Below are 25,000 nucleotides of genomic sequence, written 5' to 3' on the forward strand. Positions count from 1 at the left end.
ATGGGTTGAAAATCTCCAACAGTATTTAAACACCACTATCTAAAGTCTCTAGAGGCCCTTAAATATTCGGCAGTGGCTGCAGGGAACATTGTCTCCCCTGATACAGCCTAGTTATGTACGTAATTGTAAATGTGTACATTATTATTATCATTGTTTGTGCTTTTAATTACCTTTTGGTACTCCCTCTCACCTACCTGCCTCGCTTGTAATCCCTGCCTTTTTGCCTTTTGTTCCGGACTGGATTGCTTATCAACCCACTCCTGTACCTGTACATAGTTCATTTATTTGTTTGTTTTTATATTCATTACCTGTTGTATTTTTCCTGGTGATGGTATGGATTTGATCATATTAGATGTTATTTACCAATTGTATTTTTTGCTATCCTTAACTTGGATTATTAAAACAACAATTATAAGGAATTTTTATTTTACCATTCATATAAAATTTTTTGTTTACATTCTATTTCCAAGCTTGTATGGCCAATTCTCTGTTACTATTTCACTGGGTGACACAGGTCAAGCCCAGAAAAAGGATTTTGACAAAGGAAAAATCTATTTCTGGGGGAAGACCTGTGTCGCCCAGTGAACCCATCCCTCTCTTTTTCATTTCCCCACCCTTTAGCTGGCCCAAGCTTGGGTGCGTATTTCAGGAATGGCGTTCTTGGCAGAGGCAGTAGTAGTAGTGAGTGGAAGGTAGCCATTGTAACGGCACCTCTGCAGAGGGGGATTTTGAGAGAGGAGAGATCTATTTGGTGAAGTATCTGTGATAGTGGCTTCCACTTGCCCCTGATGCTATACCGACACCCTTTAAGGGTGAGCGAGCCAGAGGTAGTAACTCTGTCATTCCATATGGCTTTTTCTCTGGTATATTTAGCATTTATTTATACCTAGAAATGAGTGCTATAGGAACATTTCACTGGGCGACACAGGTCTTCCTCCAGAAATAGATTTTTCCTTTGTCAAAATCCCTTATATATATATATATATATATATATATAGTGGTACCTCGAGATTTGAAAGGCTCAACTTATGAAAAGCTCAAGATACGAAAGCAAATACAAAGATTTTTGTGGCTCTACATACGAAAATTGTTCAAGATACGAAAGGTTGTTGCGCTAAAGTCCGAGATTTGCCCAGACCACTGATAACAATTTTAAAACTCGCGCGCCGCCAACTGAGTAGACTCGCCACCATCCTCCCGCTCTCCCATTGGTTCCTGATGCTAGTCACTGCCATGAGATCCTTCTCTCCTATTGGTCAGCATCCCTCCCATCATGCATCTACTAAGTAGCGGCGTGCTTCTTCGGCCACTGCACGGCATCATCTGTATCGTACGCACGCGGTATTCGTTCGTTCTAACGATTTCGTTTATTAACGTAAATTCGTTAATGATTTCATTGTACGTACATAGTATACTTTTTCATGTTGTGGGAGAACTTTACTCCATACGTATACGTACTACATAACATAATTACGTACAGTATACACGTAGTCATGGATCCCAAGAAACTTGAAATTCATGGAAAGAAGAGGATGCTCTCTTTGGAAACAAAGATAGAGATTATCAAGAAGTATGAAGCTGGTATGCGATTGAGTGTGATTGCCAAGGAATACGACCAAAATAAGTCGACAATAGGCACCATCCTTAAGCACAAGGATGCCATCAAAGCAGCTACACTTTCCAAGGGCATCACTATTTTGTCCAGCAAGAGGACCCACGTGCCGTGCATGACGAGATGGAAAGCTTCTTCTTGTCTGGATAAAAGACAAAGAAATTGCTGGCGATACGATAACGGAGACGGCAATCTCCCACAAGGCAAGCGCTATTTTCGGCGATATGATTGCCCAGGCCGAAGATGACGGAGAAGGGACATCAACGCCAACCCCAGACTTCAAGGCTTCGCATGGGTGGTTTGAGAAATTCCGTAAACTGACTGGCATCCATTCGATGGTGCGGCATGGGGAGGCGGCCAGCTCGGACACGAAAGCAGCCGAAGCCTTTAAAAAGATGCTCGACGAGATGATGACCAAGGAAGGCTACAGTTCTCAATAAGTCTTCAACTGTGATGAGACTGGCCTTTTTTGGAAAAAAATGCCTCGTCGAACGTACATCACGGAGGAAGAGAAGAAGCTACCCGGGCATTAGCCTATGAAAGACAGGCTTACGCTCGCACTTTGTTCGAACGCCAGTGGGGATTGCAAGGTGAAGCCCCTACTGGTCTATCATTCCGAGACTCCTCGAGACTTCAAGGCCCACAAAGTGCTTAAGGAGAAGCTTCTAGTGATGTGGAGGGCTAATGCAAAAGCCTGGGTAACAAGGCTTTTGTTCACGGAGTGGGTAAATCTGTGTTTCGGCCCGACAGTGAAGAAATTCTTGGAAGAGAAGCGCCTCTCTCTGAAATGCCTGCTGGTGTTGGAAAATGCCCCAGCTCACCCTCCTGGCCTCGAGGAAGATATCCTAGCGGAGTATTCCTTCATCAAGGTTCTTTATCTTCCGCCTAACACCACCCCTCTCCTCCAGCCCATGGACCAGCAAGTGATATCGAACTTCAAGAAGCTGTATACAAAACATTTTTTCAAGAGATGTTTCGACATCACCGATACCACAAACCTCACATTGCGTCAATTTTGGAAGGAGCATATCGATGTTGTGATATGCATCCGACTCATCGACCAAGCTTGGCAGGAGGTTTCGGGGCGAACCTTGAATTCTTCGTGGAGGAAACTGTGGCTTGATGCCGTATCTGCCTGAGACTTTGAGGGATTCGACGTGGGCGAAGCTGGTGCTGCAGATTCAGAAACAGTTGACGATCCTGAAACTGTTTTGCAACCAGATCTTGACGAGATCGTTGCACTCGGCAAGTCCATGGGGCTGGTCGTCGATGAGGACGACATCAACGACCTTCTCGAGGAGCACCAAGAGGAGCTTACGACAGATGACCTGAAGGAGTTGGAGGCCATGCAACATAATGTCGTTCAAGAGGAGTTCTCTAGCAGCGGCGAGGAGGAGGAGGACGACCCTATGACAACGGCAGAAATTAAGGATGTTCTAGCTGCTTTTCATAAAGTGCAATCATTTGTAGAAAAAAGACACCCCGAAAAGGCTTACACAGGTTGTATGCATGCGCAATTCGATGACGTTTGCCCGAGTTGTTTCAGGAACATTGTGAAAAGTAGGCAGAAGCAATCTTCTTTGGATAGTTATTTTTTAAAGAGGCCTTTAGTACTAGCAGGAGTAAGCAAAAAGGAAGAACCAAGTGACACTAAAAAACAGAAAGTTGAAAGTGGTGAAGAAGTTGAAATTTTGTATAAAAAAAAAGTAAAGTATAAAAAGTTAAAAAAAAAATCAAAATCAAAAAGACAAAAACAAAAAAAAAATTTTAATTTTAGTTTTTTGTAAAGGTAAGTGTTACAGTTTTGTTAATGTGTTTCGTAAAGTTTAGTTTATGTATGTTTTCCTTACATTTTTTTATGTGTTTCGTAAAGTTGAGTGTACGTACGTATCTGCCATTTGTCCTCCTCCTCTGTCGCCACTTTCGGAGATAGCCTCACTCGAAAGGTAAGCTTCCACATTTTACTACATACGTACAGTATTTCTTGTATACCATGTAGTACACTAATACACTTTATTTACAGGTATATTAGCAGTACGTATTAAGTTGCGTATCGAATGGTCCAAATTGTTGTAGTATTTCATTGTTTATAGGTCAATTTAGCTTCATTATGAAATTTACTGGGGTGTTTTTGGAGGGCTTGGAACGGATTAGCCATTTTACATGTAAAATGCGGTCCAAGATATGAAAAACTCATGATACGAAGGCCGCCTCGGAACGGATTAATTTCATATCTTGAGGTACCACTGTATAAGGGACAAGGTTATCTTATGTTATACGAAGAGTTTTCAAGTCAAAATATCAATTAAATACATAATTTTTGTGAACGAAATTTTGTTATTTTTTCCTTAGTAGTAGATGGCGCTGAGGGCAAGTTTACTGCATAAACAAAAATCATAAGCTTCCATTCAATATTTTCCCTTTATCTCATCAGAATACTACGAGCTTTACGTATTTATCTTTTATTGGAGTGAAAACAGTAAAATGTGTTTTTTCGTGCCCAGTAGTTTTGATCAAAACATGTTTCTCTCAAATTTTGTTTACGGTCAAGTTTGATGGTGCTAGTGAAGTTTGCAAGAGTTCCATCCTCGTACGATGGTTGAAATGTAAGCAAAAAGGTGTTCCCATTACTGAAAAACCACTGGTTCCATGCAACGTAAAAACACCATACAAACAAACTGTACGCTTTTTCAAAACAAGCGCAGGCAGCCTCTGGTTATCGGCATGGGTTCCGTTCCCGGGGTGTGCCGATAAGAGAAAACCACCATTAACCAAAACTCAAGTGGTTTGTGGTGCCATAATGGGACTTATGGCGCTGATAACCGATTATCGGCATCATAAGCACCCTTATGGGGCCATAAGGTGCATTATGGCGCCGATAACCTGAACTTGTCCTGTTATGGTGCCATAAGCACCATAAAACTTGATCGCCGATAACTGAGTCCGCCAATAAACGGGGACTGTCTGTATAACATTACTAACAATACTTTTGGCATTCTCTTTTACTTTTTTAAACTTAACTAGAAGATGGGATAGATAAAGAGATGGAGGAAAAGGGGTTAGTCTAACTCTAACTAAACAATGGAATAGTTAAAGTGGAAGAAAACAGGTTAGCCTATTGTTATTTGGTCTCATAAATTTAACTCGCATGATACGTGAGATATGTGATAAAATAATTTTTCTAGGGTGAAAACTTGGGGGTCACATGATATGCGAGATCACGTGACATAGTACATGTATATATACTAAATATCACTAGATATATATATATATATATATATATATATATATATATATATATATATATATATATATATATATAATATATACTATATATTATATATGTGTGTGTGTGTGGTGTGTGTGTATGCGTAGTACAAACAAAAACATATTATATATATATATATATATATATATATATATATATATATATATATATATATATATATATATACATATATCACCATACAGTTCAGATAAAGATAAATTAATAAAGTTTTTATCACTTACCGAATGTAACCATGCCTGTGCCCTTGGTATCAAAGAGCTGGAAGGCAGTTTTATAGAGAGCATCAGGGACACAGAGAAGGCCTTCAAATGCATGGAACTCTGCAAAGGAAATAAGGCCATCTTTGCTGGTGTCAAGGATACCGCCCAGAAGACTAATGGAACTGATATTGTAGTTGGGTTCAGAGTAGAGACCTAGGTACTCTCGCACGAAATCTTTGGCAGTCATAAACTTCTCTCCATTCTTCTCAACTGAAGCATACTGTGGGAGGAAAATCAGCATGATGCTATATATAAACTTTCATACAATAATCAAATGCATTATACAAATACAGTACAACACATATATTAAGATGGCAATCGAAGCAGAGACAAACATGGCAGCCGAAATGACCATTCATACAAAAAAAAAAAAAAAAAAAAATTGTGAGCAAATGGTCAAGAAAACCAGCTTCAGAAACTATGAAAAAGTTTGAAAGAGAAGAACGTTGAAACTAAATGGTAGCAAGTGCAAGTTTAAAAGGGTAAATTTAAACCAGGAAATTTAATTATGATAATCTCAATGGTGGGAAGAATAGTAGCCATTGATAATGGATACATACAGGTATTTGGGGTAAATACAATAGATAATTGTAGGGGCAGGGAAGAGGCAAATCAGAGTGAGGAAAAAGCCATGAAAAGACATGGAGTGTTTATGAAAGCCAAAATGAAAATGCATGAATGTCTTACTGACTTAACTCTCAATAGTAATGGCAGTATAGTGCAGATTGCCGCTGGGTTGTTTTAGATTAAGCACTCAAGGGAAGAGGGCTCAGTCCCTTGACTAAAGTGACTGCCTTGGTTTTCCCTTTATCCTTCTCATGCAGATATGGCAACATTAATTTTTTCCCATTACTCACTGGTCTTTGTCAAGAGACAATCACTGGTTTTCATTCCATAACAATTACTATACTACTGAGCGCTATTTTGCCAATATGTTGGAGATTTCAACTGAGGAAAGTTAAGTGCAGTCTTAAAGCCAATTAAAAGTTTTAGTTCCTTACAACTGAAGGCAGATAACTGTTAAACTTGGTACCCAGCAGTCTCCCACAAGGTGAGGAATTCAGATAAGGTTACTATGCCATGACATATATGCCATACTTCTTGTCACTGGTAACAAAGCTATACATTGCAATACTTAACATTTTTCTTATTGAAACTCATTAATCAATGATTCTTTCAATATGTGTAAACTCGACTAATGGCAACTGTTCTTTCTCAGACAGAAGAGCAGTCATCTCTGCATCCTTTTTTTTGAGATGTGATTTTCATGTGACTTTAAAATCTAGTCTACTTTGAAGGTTATTCACCTAACATTGCCAGGTATCTGGTGCCAAAACTACAGACTTCGTCTAACCAACAATACTAGTCCATAAGAAAAGTGCAGTTGGGTTACCTACACACTGAGAGCTTAGTTAAAATCTTTGTTGAAAACATTTTAAATTTTCTGATATACCTCTTTGAGAACAAGTTCCTTGCTGTTACAACATTATGGCATTCAAGACTGCATTGGTGGAACCCTTCTTTTAAGGTTTTGGAATTGATTCTAATAAAGAAATTGTTAATTCCCTTCTCCAGTCTTTTGCACTGCACAGACTGCCCCCTGCAAGGGTTTCCCATTAGTGCTTGGTCCCTGAATAAGGTTCTTAAACTCCTGCCATCCCTTCAATACAGTGGTTCGAATGGAACTACAACTCATTTGCTCCAAATGGCAGTTTCTTGACCATCTTGGCATCAGGAGCCTGGATTTGCAAAATGAGCTCCAAAAGATGAGGGCAACATTTCATCACTCATACACCTATCCATCACTTACTGTTGTCTCCTAGAATGCCATATACTGGCCAAGAATGAGGGCCCTTTGAAGATGAAATTCCCTATTCTGATAAGAGAACTCAGTATTACAGATAAGACATTATGCCTGGTTCAAACACTACAAGTTGACCTAGATTGTTCTTGTTATCATTATTATTATTATTATTATTATTATTATTATTATTATTATTATTATTATTATTATTATTATTATTATTATTATTATTATTATTATCATTATTATTCAGATGAACACTATTCGTATGGAACAAGCCCACAGGTGCCATTGACAAGAAATTCAAGCTTCCAAAGAATAGTAAGGTGCTCATTAGGAAGTAGAGAAGGTATAAAGGGAAATACAGTAAGGATATCTCAGTTATCAAAAAGAAACAATAAATCAATAAATTAACAAATAGATAAAAATGTATTAAAATGCAAGGAATATAAGATTAGGGTAGGGATGCACTGCATCTTCGCTTGAACTTTTGAAGTTCCAGTTGCACAACATTCTCAGCGAAACTGTTACATATACCATTGCAACTGAGAGGTGCGACAGTGAGGCACATTTACTACATATTGGTCCTGCATTAAGCAAGAAACTATACGGCCATCTTCTTTACACATATGCTTTTTTCACTTCTTGATCATCAAACTCACTTGAATATTTTTAGATTTAGATTTATCTTCCCCGCCACTGGCCACGTGGGCATAAGGCTGATACAGTTTCTCTCCATCTGTCTCTATCCCGAGCCATTTCCCTCGCTTCCTCTAAGTTTTGGATTTCATCCTCAAGATCCCTGAATATATAACACATTTATTCACACCCCCAACCCTTCCACCCCATCAGAAACTTCTACTATTTATTTACCTTTCATAAACCAGACAATGACTGGATATACCTCTAGACACACCTCTCACCATTGCATCCATCAACTTGCTTGTACGTACAACTATTCTGCTAACATTTAATTTTAAAAATTGTTTTTCGTTTGTTTATTGATATATAAAATATCTAAAACTTCATTTTCATTAGAAAAGATGATTCCTGATGTAAACTTACTGCATAAAAAGTTCAGGTTTTAGTACCAAACAAATCTTGGTGGATGAAAATGAATGGGCTATTCAATGGCAGTGTCTAGCATTCTTCCAGTATGCATAAATTTACTTATACATAAACTTACATGATTGACCTACCTTGTTGAAGATCTCCCTCAGGTTCTCAGTCTTGGCCCTCTTCAAGTAACCAGTCCCCTGCAAAAGAGAAAGTTATTTATCATTAGGTCTTCATAAGCTAAGAGTAGTATAAAGTTAAGCTGAAGACATATGGTAGCATAGTTTGGGTTAGACTGAAAAATACTGTTAATTTTCAATCTATTTTTTGGTCAAAAATTGAATTACTAATCATACATTAATTTATATGTCAACTAGGCACCTTTCTCAAAGAATAGGATTGACTACATCAGGGTTGACACCTTAGCCCAAAGCCCATACCCCAGTATTTTGTCATGGGAGCTTATGTGTCAATGCTTTCTGGCTTTCACTCACAATCCGCTACGTAATATTGACAAGAACTAGGGTTGTGTTTTAGCAGATGAGTGGCTAATGGTACTCAGTACAAAATAATTAAGGAAAATAAATGTATGTCTGGGTTACCAGTCCCTTTAAACTAGTTGGTACCTGACAAGACGTGGACAATTTTACAACAGCGAGTCCTTTTTTCATCATTTGTAAGTCTTCCATGACTTGTATCCGCATACTTTCATTGTCATGTTAGGCTGCAGATTTCAGCCCCGACAGCCAGCATTTACATATAAATAAATAAATAAATAAACAAATAAATAAATAAATAAATAAATAAATAAATATATATATATATATATATATATATATATATATATATATATATATATATATGCAGACCAACCTGTTGCTGTCTGGGAAAACTGAATAACAATAGATAAACTGACTGACTCTTCTCCTCTCTCTCTCTCTCTCTCTCTCGTCTCTCTCTCTCTCTCTCTCTCTCTCTCTCTCTCTCCTGTTAAGATAATTGCTTCAATTACACTGACTAGCATTTTTATATTTCATATTTCATCTCTTCTTACCTCCATTCCTATCAGGGCTGAACTTGGACTTAAAGGGCATCAGGAGTGTCACTATTCATCTTAGCAACCTTGAAAACTATGTGTTAGACACTAATAGCTGTCATCTTTGGTTATTTTTATGTTATCCCCTTCCCACTCCTAGCTCCCCTTCAAGTTCCGGTGCCAGTGATGTCTTACCACCATTGCATTCTTTTCCAGATAGTAAGTCATATGTATACCGAAATGAGATATGATAAACCCGTAGTTTATAAAGTTATTAAGTCTACAGGCAGATCCAGCTTATTTCAGGGAAGCCCTTCCCACCCCCTCCACACCCCACCCCCTTTGGTGGCAGTAATGTCATACCTCCACAGTATTCTTTTCTAGATAGTAAGTCATATGTATACAAAGTTTGATTAAAACTGCTCTATGCATTTCAGTTATGCTGGAACATATATACCCACATACACCCATAGACTGATGTTTTGGAAATCTCAGTCTCAGTGGGAAAAGAACGCAGGTTACGAACCACCACATTTTATTTGCGACATGTTTTCCTGTTTCTTCATAACTTTTTCTAACCTAAAAGAGACATTACGTTTTTTTGATGGTTAAAAGATTATACAATCATTATTGGCCGAGAAAGCTGAGTAAAGGTAACAATAAGAGATAGTTGATAAAATCTTTAAAATGATTTACAATAGCATATAAACTACTTAGAATGTAAAACAGAAACATTCCTTGGAGATTGAGAAACCCACTAAAACTTTCACTGTTAAAGCAGCTTCAGATATGGACCGCAAACCCAGTTAAGATACTTTTTCCTATGCAAAGGACCCACAAATTTGATGATCGAGGAGGAAGCCACAGTACTGAATCCAAAACCTTAAGTAATACGTGGGACTCTTGGACGCAAAGACATGGATGAATTCCAGGTGTTCACAAGCCCCCAACCCATATAAACCAATTCTTGTGAATATAAATCTGAGAAGGAAGGGCGGTGTTGGCATCGTTAAAATTAGGCTCCGCCAGAGAGGAAAATAACTTCCACATACAAACAGGAAGCTGAAAAATTAATTTAATTCCCGACATGTTTGCCAAACACAGCTGGAGTGTGCCTGTTCTCTTACACGTCGAATAGTTCTCCTAAATCTGCTTGCTCAACGCTCAAGTTAATCTTGAATAAGAGAGATTAGCCTACCTCCTGTATCTGCTTGAAGAAAGCCTTTTCATAAGCGAAACAATCCCGCGAAAGCGGCATCGAGATTTAAAGCTGAATTCAAAAGCTAACAAGACGGACCGAAGTTTGTGCGCCTTCCTCTTTTGGAAGCTTCACAATTCTCATGAAGTCTAAGGCTAAGCAAGCAATTTAACAGCCTTTCTAAAATGAGTAACACACATATGAATAGCTTAAACGCAAAGTCAACATCGAAAATTAGCTCTCAGCTTTCTGAAAGTCTCTGCATATATCACTTTTACGAGAGAGAGAGAGAGAGAGAGAGAGAGAGAGAGACGATATGCAAGAGTGACCAAGGGGAAAAACCCAGATGAGGAGGAAGGCCCTATCGAATAAGAAGAAAGAAAAATACAACAGGGAGACGATGTCAGCGCCATGTTCATAGAAAGGACAACAAGACAATAAACGACAGAAGGGGGGAAGGGGAAAAACAGAGAACGACGAGAAAGACTGAACAGGAGGAAGGGGAGAAAGAGAGAAGAGAGAGAACGAAATAGGATAAATTCCCCTTTCTCTCTCGTTCAATACTATACCGTACTCGGTTCCCGAGATGACAACACTTATACTCGCCCCCCCTGTTTTTTTTTCATCTGTCCATCCTCCAGTGGTATTTTTGTATGGTAACACTGCGTCCCCCGCCGGGCTTGAAATAGTTACGCTGTGTAAGTTTTAGGTAAATAAAGGATATCTGGTGTACATTTGCAACTGAAAAGTGTTTTAATAATTTACTGTATGCGAATTACACCGTTAATATTCGAAATAGAATATTGTTATTATTGTCGAATGTAAGCTGCCTTTTCGGGGTGGCGAATGGAACAGCCAGACGCAAATTCCATCAAACAGATGCTAAACCAAGTTACGTCATATCGTATCTGGCTGAAACGCACTTTATAAAATTAACAGTACATACTGATATACTTACGTACAATGAAGGTTACGTTGACATCTTGCCGTAGTGAACAGCGGAGAGAAGCAAATTTTCCCGCCACTGCGTCTGGCTGTTCCATTCGCCACCCCGAAAAGGGAGCTTACATTCAACAATAATAACAATAACCTATTTCGAATATTAATGGTGTAATTCGCATACAGTAAATTATTAAAACACTTTTCAGTTGCAAATGTACACCCAAATATCCTTTTATTTACCTAAAACTTACACGTAGCGTAACGCCCGGGACGCAGTGTTACCATACAAAAACCCCACAGCCGGATGGACAGATGAAAAAAAACAGAGTATAGGTTGCCACTTGCTCTCTCTCTCTCTCTCTCTCTCTCTCTCTCTCTCTCTCTCTCTCTACCCAATTCGTACTCTTTAGCTTGTTCTTCCCAATCCTGCTTCTATTTTCCCCTCCCTCCCTTCCTCTCCCAGGAGTCTCTCCAACCGCATCTTCCCTCCGTGGGGATATGACCATAGGCGAATTCTGTCTATCTCGTTGGGTAATTGGGCTTATTTTTGCTGTGTCCACCCGACGATTATTTGTATTCATACAGGAAAATGAATATCCAAGGTAATACCTTAGTATTAAATTAAATAATGTTATGATGTATACATAGCTAACATGCACACAACCACAGAGAGAGAGAGAGAGAGAGAGAGAGAGAGAGAGAGAGAGAGAGAGAGTTACTGGCAAATTAGCCCAAAATATTTCTAAAAGTAATAGTCTACTATTGCATTCCGTCCAGGGAATGTGCATATTCATGACATAATTGTCACCTAGTCTACTCCTGAAGCCTTCCTTTCCCGCTCATTTTCCTATAAGCGCTACTTCAACTACCCTTTCTTAATGACCAATATACTGCTCCAGTATCAGTAAAGTGAAAATGAAACTGAACAAATTCTCTCTATATTTGATGTTTGTTCATTCTAAAAAGGCAATCACTGACGAGCAAAAAGCACCCAGACACCGCATACCCCCGTCTGTGTCACAGATCTCTCTACCACCTACAATGGTTAATTGTCTGGACAAAAGCAAATCTTGCATGTTGAGAGAGACGTAACTTACACTCATGGAACTTCCTCGGCAAAAATAATGATCAAATCTGTTCACCAAATTCTACAACTTTCATGTTGACTGAAAGTTGGGATGATGAAGTGGATATTAATAAGGACGTTGATGAAACAACAGGCTGTGAAGGGTGGTTCACAAGTAACTATACTAACCTGAGCTCTACATACACGGAGAGAAGACCCGCTGAAACAGTGAACAAGATTTTAACAATAAAAAGCATCTGAAATAAGGCTGAGCAATACACACAACGGTCCCTTCTCCCCAAAATCACTTTCCTATTCCTCCCAAAATCTAATCCTAGCGATCCCTTCGCTAATAAGAATCAAACTTCCGGGACCATTCAATGCTTCTATGCTTTCTCATTAATAGAAGCTTCTCCAACAAGCTACTATTTTGGAACGTTATAATACAGGTTCTTCGTTGTAACTGTTTCCTCCAGGACTTTGCTTCAGAATAAAAAACATCCAAGTTTGAATAAGAAGTGGGCTATCTTTATCTGATCCGAAAGCCATGAGTTGAGAACCTTTCTTTTCAGAATTGACCACAACGTTCTCACGGTTTACAATTTGACAACAGAGCTTTCTATGTAAGAAAAATCAATCGGTGTCACCAACTGGGCAGACGAATTTTAATGAAACAGAACCAACTCGACTCAGAATCTCTGAAGAGTAGACTTAGCGTCTTTAAAATATTTCGAATTTTAGTTGACTAATATGTATAAATATAATATGCGCATATATATATATATATATATATATATATATATATATACATATATATATATATATATATATATATATATATATATATATATATATATCACTGTAACAGGGATGTAGCGTCCGTTGCATTTGCCATTAGCAGCAGCAGCAACTGCAAAATGACTAGAAGTTCCAGACATTCGCCAAACTTTCAGAAAACGTTGATGTTCAATACCTAGGGCAGATTAGTTTCGATTATAAATACGAATTTGTCAGAATATTAGTTATGCGAAATAAAATCGTTTGTTGGTTATGCAACTCCTCTCAGATCCAATCCATCCGCCAAGTACAATAGACTTATGAAGGAAGTATCGAACGAGGGAAGGAAAGAACTTTCTCATTCGAAACAAAATGCTCATTTATCGACGAATGCCTGTTTCTGTCCGTTTGTTTGTTTGCATGTATGGTGCTTTTACGTTGCATGGAACCAGTGGTTATTCAACAACGGGACCAACGGCTTTACGTGACTTCCGAACCACGTCAAGAGTGAACTTCTATCACCAGAAATACACATCTCTAACCCCTCAGTGGAATCCCAGAGAATCGAACTCACGGCCACCGAGATGGCAGGTCAAGACCACATCAATCACGCCACTGAGGCTCTGTTTCTGTCCGTTTGACTCCAATACTCTTCTTCCTTCGAGCAAACCTTTTACTGTGCTTTACTTTGGCTGGACCTTTGACTCGGCCAAACTACTATATGTAGTTATCTATGGCTTTGGTAACTCCACCAGACATTGAACAGCCTTGGTCGACAGCGGTTAATAAACCTTGATCCGTGCGAACAGTGCTGTTTTCATTTCTGACAAAAGGCAATGCAAAATTCAGTGTCTAGGTATTAAAAGATTAAGGTAAGAATACAAACATACGAGGAGAAGGAACCAAAACCACGAGAGAGAGAGAGAGAGAGAGAGAGAGAGAGAGAGAGAGAGAGAGAGAGAGAGAGAGAGAGAGAATCAATTGTTGTAGAAACTTCATAAACATAAACTAAAACATAGGTAGATAGAGAAAGTGAAATGTCATCAACTCTGAATAATTTTTGATGACTCGACGCTCAACGTACTGCAAGGTAATAAACTAATGACGCTAATGCTTATTCCAGCATCTTCCGAATCATCCAAGCACCATATATCGCTACTTCGTTTGCAGATCACCAACCGATTCCTTTGACATTATACCCGACACAGCAGTTTCTTCGATGCAATCGAGTTTTCTGTGCAGCGTATGATGCGTCGCCAGACGCACGATCCATGGCTAACCTTAACCTTAAATGAAAAAAAAAAAAAAAAAACTAGTCTCAGTAGTTTTTAAGATCTGAAGGCGGTAAAAAATAAGTGCGGACGGACAGACAAAGCCATCTCAATATTTGTCTTTTACAGAAAACTAAAACCGACAATTCTTCTTCTTCTTCTTTGTTTTAATAGGAGATCTGGCTTCTTTTACTGGAGCCAAAGTATTCCCCTGCAAAATCATCCCGACAATTCTTCTTCTTCTTCTTTCCCACCGTTATCGCCTACATTAAGGGGTCGGTTGCCTGATGCGCCTTCTCCACTGCCTTCTGTCAAAGGCATCATCCTCCACCAAACATCTTCTCTCCACATCTTCCTTCACCGACAATTAGTTCGCTCCAAACACCGCAAGTGCCGAGTCCTCTTTCATGGTAAAATGGACTTCTTTTACGGTGAACTGAAGAACCTCCGAATACTACACTTGGGGTCTTGTGGTGATGTTTTACTCCATAATTAAGCAACCACACGGGAACATGATATAATAGATCATATTAAAATACATTTTTAATATTCATAATGAATCGTCGTAACTGATTACAGTATAATTAGTTTCATTATTGCGAACATAATGCAAATAAGGGCTAGAAGCCCAAATCTAATATATAGACATCGATATTCCCTAAAAAAATCTAAAGTATAATGATCAGTTATCGAAGGAGATTTCCCTTATCAATATACAATAACAATTCTAAAGGACTAAAAAACGCCTTTTTTTCTAGAACCCTTAGACATAGTAGAATTCACAAGCTAGTGTGTGTGTGCGTGTGTTAGGGGAAACTATTACGTCCATCCTCTTTCAAAAACCCCTACACATTTCCCTCAGGACATTACCACAATGTCAGAAAAATTCCCGACACGACCTCCCGATCCCTGTTAAGCCCACAGAGGCCGAAGGAATATCAATCCCCGTTTCTCATTCGAGGAAAATCAATGCGGGCTGTCGGGGGCTGAAATCCGCAACCTAATATGACGACGAAAGTATATGCGGATACTACAAGTCACGGGAGACTTACGAATGACGGGAAAAGGCAACTCCGGGGAGAGACACCAACAAACGACGATTGTGTTCTTGGAAGTCTAAGTCGCGTTTTTGTCTGGGATGGGATCTTTCGTTAAAAAATAAATAAATAAATAAATAAAAAATAAAAAAACAAAGAAGGGTCGGAAGACAAGATGGTGAGAGCGACTGAAGAAGAATCAGCAGCGTGGATTTAGATTGCTCTTGCTTCTTTCATCACTCGTTTTAACTCAAGTGGCAAGAACCGAGATCGAATGCCGACACGAGAAAAGCCACAGGCAGCAGCACTTCGAACCGAATGACGAAAACCGGCAAGCAGGGAGTCAAAGATGACAATGACGATGCAGACCGAGAAAATCGGGAAAAGGGGTGTCTCTTTCACCACGCGGCCAGATAATGATTCCTCCTCTTTAAGGTGATTCACCCATCCCATCAACTCTTACTAGCCTTTGTCCTACCTTCTTCCCGCCCAATTTAGGTCAGTTCCTTCCATCTTCTCCGCTGCTCTCCTTCGACAAAAATTCCCTCCACGAAACCCAACTTACGACATACCTACGAAGACAAAAAATAAGACGCTCCACTCAGTGGCAAAAGCTGATAGAGAGAGAGAGAGAGAGAGAGAGAGAGAGAGAGAGAGAGAGAGAGAGAGAGAGAGAGAGAGAGAGCAGAAGGATGAAAGTTGTGGTGGATCACACGCACCGTCTATAATTGAAGCAATGCAAACTGACCTGTTACATAAAATTCTAATCATCCGACATGAACATTGTGGAGGTGAAACGAAAGAATGCATGAGTATTACGTTAGGGAACAACCGAATACGTGAGCACGCTCAACTAATTCTTAATTACAAATATAGGTAAAGTAAAACCCATAACTTTCAACTGATTATCAAACTTGTCAAGAGACTACATTGTACTAAATTGTATCATTACGAATTCAACGCAACGCCCAAGAATAATGCACTCAAGTTTTCATGAATTTTCCTTCTCGCAACTCTCGTTACGCAACTGCCTCCATCATGAAGGTTCACCTGAAATATCTTAATGAAAAGAGAGCAGAGGAAGCTCTCCACGTGCTATATCCTCATCTCAGATTATCAGACAAACGACCAACGGTTTTCAGTTCATTATATATAAACAAGAAATTCTAGTCTCTTTCCTTCCTCCAAACACTTTTGAATTGTACACACTCAATTTCACAACACAATCGTCCCCCTTTCTACATGAGAAAATAATTTTAAAACACGCTGATGCATACTTTCAATTACGATGTCCATTCTACCACGTGCGTATGTTTTCACATTTATCACCTATCAATTGTTTAGGCCACATAGCCTACTCGTACACTAAATAGACAATTTATCTCGACGTGTTTTTTTTTTTTTTTTTTTTTTTTTTTTTTTTTTTTTTTTTTTTTTTTTTTTTTTTTTTTTTTTAAATTCAGTATCCAGCCAAATATACCTTCCACTCAGCCAACCAATGATGCTGAAAGCTTGGTAACAAGGTGATTAACTTGCTGCAGAAAAGTAAGTGTGTGTGTGTGTGTGTGTCAGTGCCAATTTACCCTTCAGTAACAGGAACAAACACGGAATTGGTTACAGGTGAGACATTAATACAAGACTTTATATTCATAAGCTTGTATCTCGCGGAAAATTGCAAATTATCTCGAACTTACAATTTATTCAACGAATATACTACAGATTTTCGTCTTTCATAAGGAGACTCACTCCCTAGGAAAACCTAGAATGCAGTGAGTGCATCGGATGTTTAATATATAGGCCAGAAGGGGACTCAGCATTCAAGATACGACAGAGGGCGTTATAGATTGGATATGAAGGCCGTAGTGTGTGCAGGTGGGGTGGTGGGTTTCTGACGCACCGCTGATGAGTGTTCTGTAAAGGTGAATGAACGCATAATGTTGTGTGAGTGGTTTGTATAGGGTTATCAGTAAATAATATATATATATTATATATATATATATATATATATATATATATATATATATATATATATATATATATATGTATAATATATATGTCATATCACATTTCCGTGATTCATATACATATATCGAGCTACAATGTCCTTTAATATCTAATTCGCTCTACCTCGGAATTAATATATTTTCATATATGCTTAACCGAAGGGGAATTTTTTCTCGATAATAGACTTGCCCGGACCCGGGCGCGAACCCATGGAGCCTTTCAAATCCAGGAACGTCAGTGAAGCTTTTACCTACTACACCACCGCAAGAGGCTAAAAGTTCATGTCGCCTCTCACCCTCATAGACCTTTCGCACTCAGGCAATGGGTTGGTTTGGAGACAACATCAACCCACCTCGACCTCGGTAGCGTTGTAGTGCTTTTGACAACACGTAGCCAATCTATAAGTCATATCACATTTCCGTGATTCATATACATATATCGAGCTACAATGTCCTTTAATATCTAATTCGCTCTACCTCGGAATTGTTTTGTCACTGCTAACGCGTGACTTTATTACACAAAGCTATTAAGCAACAATTATAATTTGAGATCGAATTATCTTTACCTTGAGAATAACTTACACCCATAGGAAATTATAAATGATAGTACTTGTACCCAAAGGACCAGGTTCGAATCCTAGACTGGGCAGAAACACTAACCAATTACAATTCCTCATGGGTTAAGTGTTCATAATATATAGAGCATTCGACATTAAATATTTGAAATTTGAGGCTTCATAATATGTACGTATGTATGTGCAAGAGGCATCAGAAAAAGAAGTCAGATCCGAACAGAGCGCTTTCGTTAGATGTTTATAACATCGTCACCAGTCAGCGTAACTGTAACCGAGTACCGAACCTTCCCTGAAAAAGAGGGACGCCATATTCCATAAACTAACCATAGAATCTTCTTGAAAACAATCTCATTATGTTTCCCACACCCAAATTACGAGTCAATTTCATTAATAGTATGCACTAACTTGTTCTAACCCACCCTAACCTAACCTAACCTACTAGGGGCATGGCAAAAAAACGGGGCTGGAACAATATTATAGTTAAACCAGAATGAAATGAGCTCTCCGATGGGGCTGTTTGGGTCCTCCCGCGCATGTTTAATCTCCGCATATCTGCCAAATCTATAACAACAAAGAGAGATAAAACCATTTCTCCCATTACAGATATCAAATACTATTGTCTTTTTCGTTGCGCAGAATTCTAAGGCAATTACATAGGTTCACAATTTTTTTTTTAAGCAATAACAAGAAACGGAATCAGATTTTATATCTACATGGCATCTGATTTTGGTGCTGTAGCCAATATTTCAAACAGCTCCATAGTCTCATTCGTGCCTGGAAGAATGGTAAAAGGCAAACAAGAAGAAGAAAAACGCCAGATGGTTAACTGTTGAAGAGTATTAAAAAATGAGATCATCCGAGATAATCTGGTCACAAACCTTAACTACATACTTATTACTGAGAACAGAGGAAAGGGTAACTGGTACAAGTATAAAATTTTCCAAACGTGTATAAACCTGAATTTAACCACTTTGCCGATATTTACCAGCAACCTTTTTTCATTGCAAAAATATCGAGCTTAAACACACCTACACTTAAGTTTAAAACACAACCAGCGTTTGGTTTTATAAAACAAGATGCGATGACATTCCTTTTAACGGAGTCGTCGCACGAAACTATGGAGCTGGCTTTGCTCAAGTTTACAGGACGATTTCAAGCTCTGATGTTTACAAATGATGCATCCGCTATCTAGTCAGTTCTCGCAGAATACTGATGCCGTTAGATTCGTTGTTCAACAATTTTCCATTTTGTCCTTCATATTTTTTATCAAAGTTTTACGGGGAATTTCGTGTATGTATGTATGTATGTATGTATGTATGTATGTATGTATGTATGTATGTATGTATTATGTGTATATATATATATATATAATATATAATATATATATATTTATATATATAGATGTACACACATACACTTTTTTACTGTAATAAACAGTATAATATGAAGATAAAAGGCCCATAAATATATGCATTATTTCAATCTGCGGATACTTTCCAGTTAGGCAGTGGGTTTTGGCCGTCAGCCCACAAAAGATCCGATATTTTGTAAAACCTACAAGTGATACAAGTCTTGTGAGCACCTATGAAGTCCAAAGGCGCAGAAACAAAAGCAAACACCGGCGTGCATAAGCGCCCCCTTTTTTCTGCTATAGTAGATTCCCATCAGTCATGCATTTGATGTCAAGGCCAGTCCCTTACGACACTCCTGATTGGCTGTTGATAAGCCAATGACAGGGCTGGAAACTCAGTCTCTCTCGAGAGAGTTCACATAGGCAGGATGTATGTTCCACCTCTCCTAAGGGAAAGAGGATACTTCTTTCCAATGTACCCCTCAGAGGAGGTGGAACATAGATCCTACCCATGTGAACTCTCGAGACAGACTGAGAGGTTCCAGCCCTGTCATTGGCTTATCAACAGCCAATCAGGAGCGTCGTAAGGGACTGGCCAAGACATCAAATGCACGGCTGAAGTGAATCTACTATAGTAGCAGCCATCAATGACTAGCCATTTAACGCTAGTTGCGCCAGCATCGTCTTCTTAAAACTCAGCTGCCCGCCCGTGTTTGACGACGGCAAGAACTAAAATTCCGTTGAAAGCCCAGCATCCTTCTCCCACTTACATACTTGTGATGATGGAGGCACCTACAAGAGACTCTCAAAGGAAGGTTTTCCGAAAGAGCTTTCATTTTCTGCCTGACATAGACACGAAACACGAAGACGAAGCGGGCCAAGACCTCACCTAAGACTTCCTTTCAAAGTGACATTGGGTCATGCCACGTGAATAAAGAGCATCAAACGATTAATGGCTCGTTAACAGGGTCATTCCAGCCACTGGCAAGCGTTTCCTTCAAATGCTCCTCTACCTCAGCCTACCCTGATGCAACGTTATCCTTCGGCATCTAGATACTCCATCCCCTTTAAATGCTTTCCCAATGTTCCACTGGCACATTTAACGGTGCGTGGAAACATCCACCTCATTTCGCCTACCGTCTACAACTTCTCACAACATATAACCGATTCACTACAAGAATATCAGTGGTCATAACCAAGTCAGTCGAACAGCACATAACAAAACATTTTCTTTAAGGTACATGTGTGGGCCTCAGACAACATGCCAACCAACATATACTACATATACCACAGCGCAATTCGTCCAGGACTTTTCGTGAACACAAACAGCAAATTTGTTTCTTAAACCAAACCTTGAAATTCTCCAATAATAATAGCTTGGGTGCTGGTTTACTTTTCAGCAAGCAATCATTCGCATGTTTCATATATATATATATATATATATATATATATATATATATATATATATATATATATGTGTGTGTGTGTGTGTGTGTGTGTGTGTGTGTGTGTGTGTGTGTGAGAGAGAGAGAGAGAGAGAGAGAGAGAGAGAGAGAGAGAGAGAGAGAGAGAGACCCTTAAATCCACGGTAGAAAGGTAAGTGAAAAGGGACTTGCAACAAGTACTTTCGTAGTATATTCTACATTTTCAAGTTCACACTGAATATAAAAGAAGTTGACAGGCATTTCTATACAAAATCAGAAAAAGGGGAGGGTTTACAGTTTTTTAATCTGAGCGCAATGTTCTTTAAGCAAAAGAGATAAGGAAAGAGGACGCAGGATTATGGCTATCTTTAACCTTAAATAAAATAAAACCTACCGAGGCTAGAGGGCTGCAATTTGGTACGTTTGATGATTGGAGGGTGGATGATGCAGCCCCCCTGGCCTCAGTAGTTTAGATAAAGCCGTTTGAATATTTTTCTCTTAAAGAAAACTAAAAATGATACTGTTATCTCGAGCATATTCTTATCCGGCTAAATTCTCTTTTCCAATGATTAACCAGCTGTCCACAACACAATCTGACACATTAATTTCAAGGGGTTTGATAGACACATCGTCTGGTTTTATCAGAGACGTTCTTTATCAGTGTTTTTCTTTATTGCATTATTGTTTTTAAATGCCACATTAACATTAAAGTTTTGAAGCACTCGGAAATATCTTGAAAGTTATTGCTATAGAGTATAGAGTATAGGCAATGCAAGTGTGTGTGTGTGTGTGTGTGTGTTGTGTGTGTGTGTGTGTGTGTGTGTGTCTTTTGTCTTTCACAATGCATCGTCTGGTACAACCTCTGGACAGTCGAACTTCTTCCTTTTATTCCCAATTAAATTTCTTCCATTAGCAATATATCTAAGGCTACCTACATGAAATGGTCTTAAAAACATTAATATGGATATTAATTTCTTAACTTTGCTCTCGTCTTGCGATTAAAAATATAACTAGCAAAAGTTTTACATATAATTTAGCACAAGTTGTATATGCAATTTTGAACAATATAAAAATGCACAAGATAAACAATTTCTGTTAATAGCTCTTGCCCAATAACAGAGTTAGGGCGACGTATCTGGGCGTCGTTTACAGAGTACGCCCTTAGCACTCACTATTCTGTTCCATTTGTTTTATTTATTTGAAGTGAAGCAATTGCTTTAAAATCCAAGCAAAAACATTTGCATGACGTTTTACTCATCAGGCCCCATGTCATTCGAAAATCTATGAATCTTCGGGGAAGAAGGACAGAAAAGTAACACTGAAGCGTACTTTGAGAAATCTGCCTTCTCTCTTTTTTGCATATGTTATCTACAACATGGGCTTCTAATCGCTTGGTGTATGTACATAATTCTCAATTAACGTTTACACTGTCATCTAACAACCATTATTGACGAAACGCGTTACAATACAGACGACTCGATTCACTAAAATGACGAATTTTAGAATCAATTTGTATTTTTCATAGCTAACAAACCTGAGGTCTTAACAATAGGATTTTTGCGCTAGGAAATATCCTATTGTTAAGACCGAAGGTTTGTTCCGCATATGAACAAATTTAAAGTTAGTTCATATTAAGATGATAATAATACTTTAGTTCTATAATAATAGTTATACCAACAACAACAACAACAACAACATAGGTTGACAGTCGCTGAGAGCATTTACGGAAAACGTCTAATGAGTTGGAGTTAGCAAAAGGAGGAAGCAGAGGAAAGGATAAACTGGTCGGCGTCGTTGTGTGGGAGCCTTTCCGCTTCCTTGGACCCTTCTGTTCTCTCTCAATGGACGCGCACAAACAACCCTTCACCTTACTCCGACAATTTTTCTCCGGTGGCATTTTGTCCTTTGTCGACTACCTCTGACCTTACCGTTTAACCTTTCAAATTTAAGCGATCACACGAAAAGATGACTCCACTCTTCCTACATTCCCTATTAGAGCTTATCTTGAAAATCTCTTACGAACACCACATTCTCATTATTTCTCCTTATTGTGACAACCACATACTTTCCTGGATCTTCAGTCTCCCCTCGAATTAGAAGTTCAATGAAGAGCAACAATATTTTGGGCTCGAGACACAAGGCTCATGCACGCGGAAATCTATTTTGAAAAAGAGCACAAGATGACAAATACAAATTATGCATCGTTTCTCAGATGACACAAAAGAATGAGAGAAGGGTGTCAGAGCAACGATTCTCAATCACGAATTCAATCTGGTTTCAAACAATTATATTAATCTCTTAGCACAAATGATTCCTAAATTGCAGAAGGCACTATTGCACAGGTCTTCATATATTCAAAGGAAACATCCCCGTTCCTGTACGTCTTACACAATAGTAAATCAGTGTACTTTAATATGCAAAAGTTCATGCTTTACATATTACAATGAATGTTGCATAAAGAAAGCAGTTGGACAAGTAGGCCAGTACCCCAACGACGACGTCTACCTCACCAGGAATCATCAAATCGGGTCTAGGCGAATTTACCGACAGCAATTCACCGACAACAGTTCATCGATAACAGTTCATCGACATGCTCAGTTTATCGAGTGCACAATTCACCGACAACAATTGATAGAAAATAAAAAAAAAGGTCTTAAACAAAATTCCTTGACTTATAACTGGTGACAAATTCAGATTGCAGCCTTAGTTAATGTTTCATTTCTTATTGGTTGTTTCGGCTTTTAACCTTTTATCTTTGATATATGAAATAATTACTTACTAGTCTTTATTTAGGATATTAGAAAACGATGTAGTTTTTTTTGTATTTATTAAACATGTTTAAAATATACAGTAAATATGTGGCTGGTACAGTCTTGTTAATGATCTTTCCTTTTTTATCTTAGATTAATTGTTGTCGGTGAATTGATCATTCACAAAGTCTGTGAATTGTGCAGTCGATAAATTGAGCATGTCGATGAACTGTTGTCGATGAATTGTTGTCAGTAAATTCGCCGGATCCCCATCAAATCATATCATAGAAAGCATTTCATAGCCATTTTAAGGATGGGGGTGACGACCATGAAAAGGATTACTGCGAAAATGGTGCAATGCCTACAACTCATAACGGGAGTGTTTCCTTGCTAGTTCTACTGCAACCTGTATTGCGGAATAGCACCACCCCCTGTGGAAAGATATGGGAGTAGACCAGTGTGATAAAATCTAAATGTACCAAAGAGCCACGTCAAGCCCTCAACTATTGCTACATAGATCACACCACCACCACTCTCCAACAACGACTGCAAGTTCATCTCAACCAAAAGGTAATAATACTAAATTATGTAGAGGCTCACGACCAGAAACCAACATTATAAGAATTGTTAGAGGTCACAGAGATCATGCATAGCAGAACCCGCAAATATAAATCCACAACGACCTGTTTTAGCCAATCTATATATGGAATATTTTTAAACTATAATAACAAATGCAATAAAAGCTACAGACATGCTGTGATGAGATATGTAGTTAATATGCTAACATTTTGGGATAATAGATGAGGCAATTTCAACTAATTAATTTCAAAATTATATGCATTAGTCCCCAGCATTAAATTTAAAGTTGAATGGGAAACAGACAACAAAATTAACTTTTTTGATGTTTTAATAATTAGAAACACGACAGAATACAAATTTATCATATACAAATTTATCATATACAGAACACCAACCTTTTCACTTACATACATTCACCATTTTAGTTATCATGACATTTCTATCAAGATAGGTGTAGCCAAATATTTATTCATAAGAGCCTTACAGATTTGCTACCCAGATTTCCTGGAAATGAAAATTGAACTAATCCATAAGCAGCTATTATCTTTAAATTGCTCTGACCATATAAATGAAAAAGCAATTTATAAAGCAAACATAATCTTCTACTGTCCCCTCAAAAGAAGACTTGAGACGCCCTACAATAAAATCAAAATCCCACACCCAGATAGGATTAAGACATTGACTCAGACACTTGGAAACTCTAACCCTTTTGCTTTTACCTACCCAAATACCATATCCAAATCCTTGATTAAAACTCGACAAAAGTCAGGCCCAAAAAGACACAGGAGTACACGAAATCCCTTGCCTGGACTGTGACCAATCCAATCATTCCCCCCGAGACTAATACAATATAACTATAAACGTTCAGTAAGGTGTGGCTAACAGCTCAGCTATTTTTAACCAGAATAAACTGGAATTTGTCACGTATAATTTATAGCATCAATTGTGGGTTCAAAAACCAGATGGTAGA

At 38.4% G+C, this 25,000-nt stretch overlaps 1 protein-coding gene across 1 annotated transcript in view; it reads right to left on the bottom strand.

Moving 5' to 3' along the window:
- The window catches only part of LOC135224253 (calcium-binding mitochondrial carrier protein Aralar1-like), a 273,099-nt gene that overhangs the window by 122,775 nt on the left and 125,324 nt on the right, over positions 1–25,000 (bottom strand). Inside the window, 2 exon segments of the mRNA XM_064263106.1 lie at positions 5,123–5,381; positions 8,165–8,221. Of these exon segments, the coding sequence (XP_064119176.1) occupies positions 5,123–5,381; positions 8,165–8,221 (316 nt within the window).

This window comes from Macrobrachium nipponense, chromosome 20, assembly GCF_015104395.2.
Source record: "Macrobrachium nipponense isolate FS-2020 chromosome 20, ASM1510439v2, whole genome shotgun sequence".
Lineage (NCBI taxonomy): Eukaryota > Metazoa > Arthropoda > Malacostraca > Decapoda > Palaemonidae > Macrobrachium > Macrobrachium nipponense.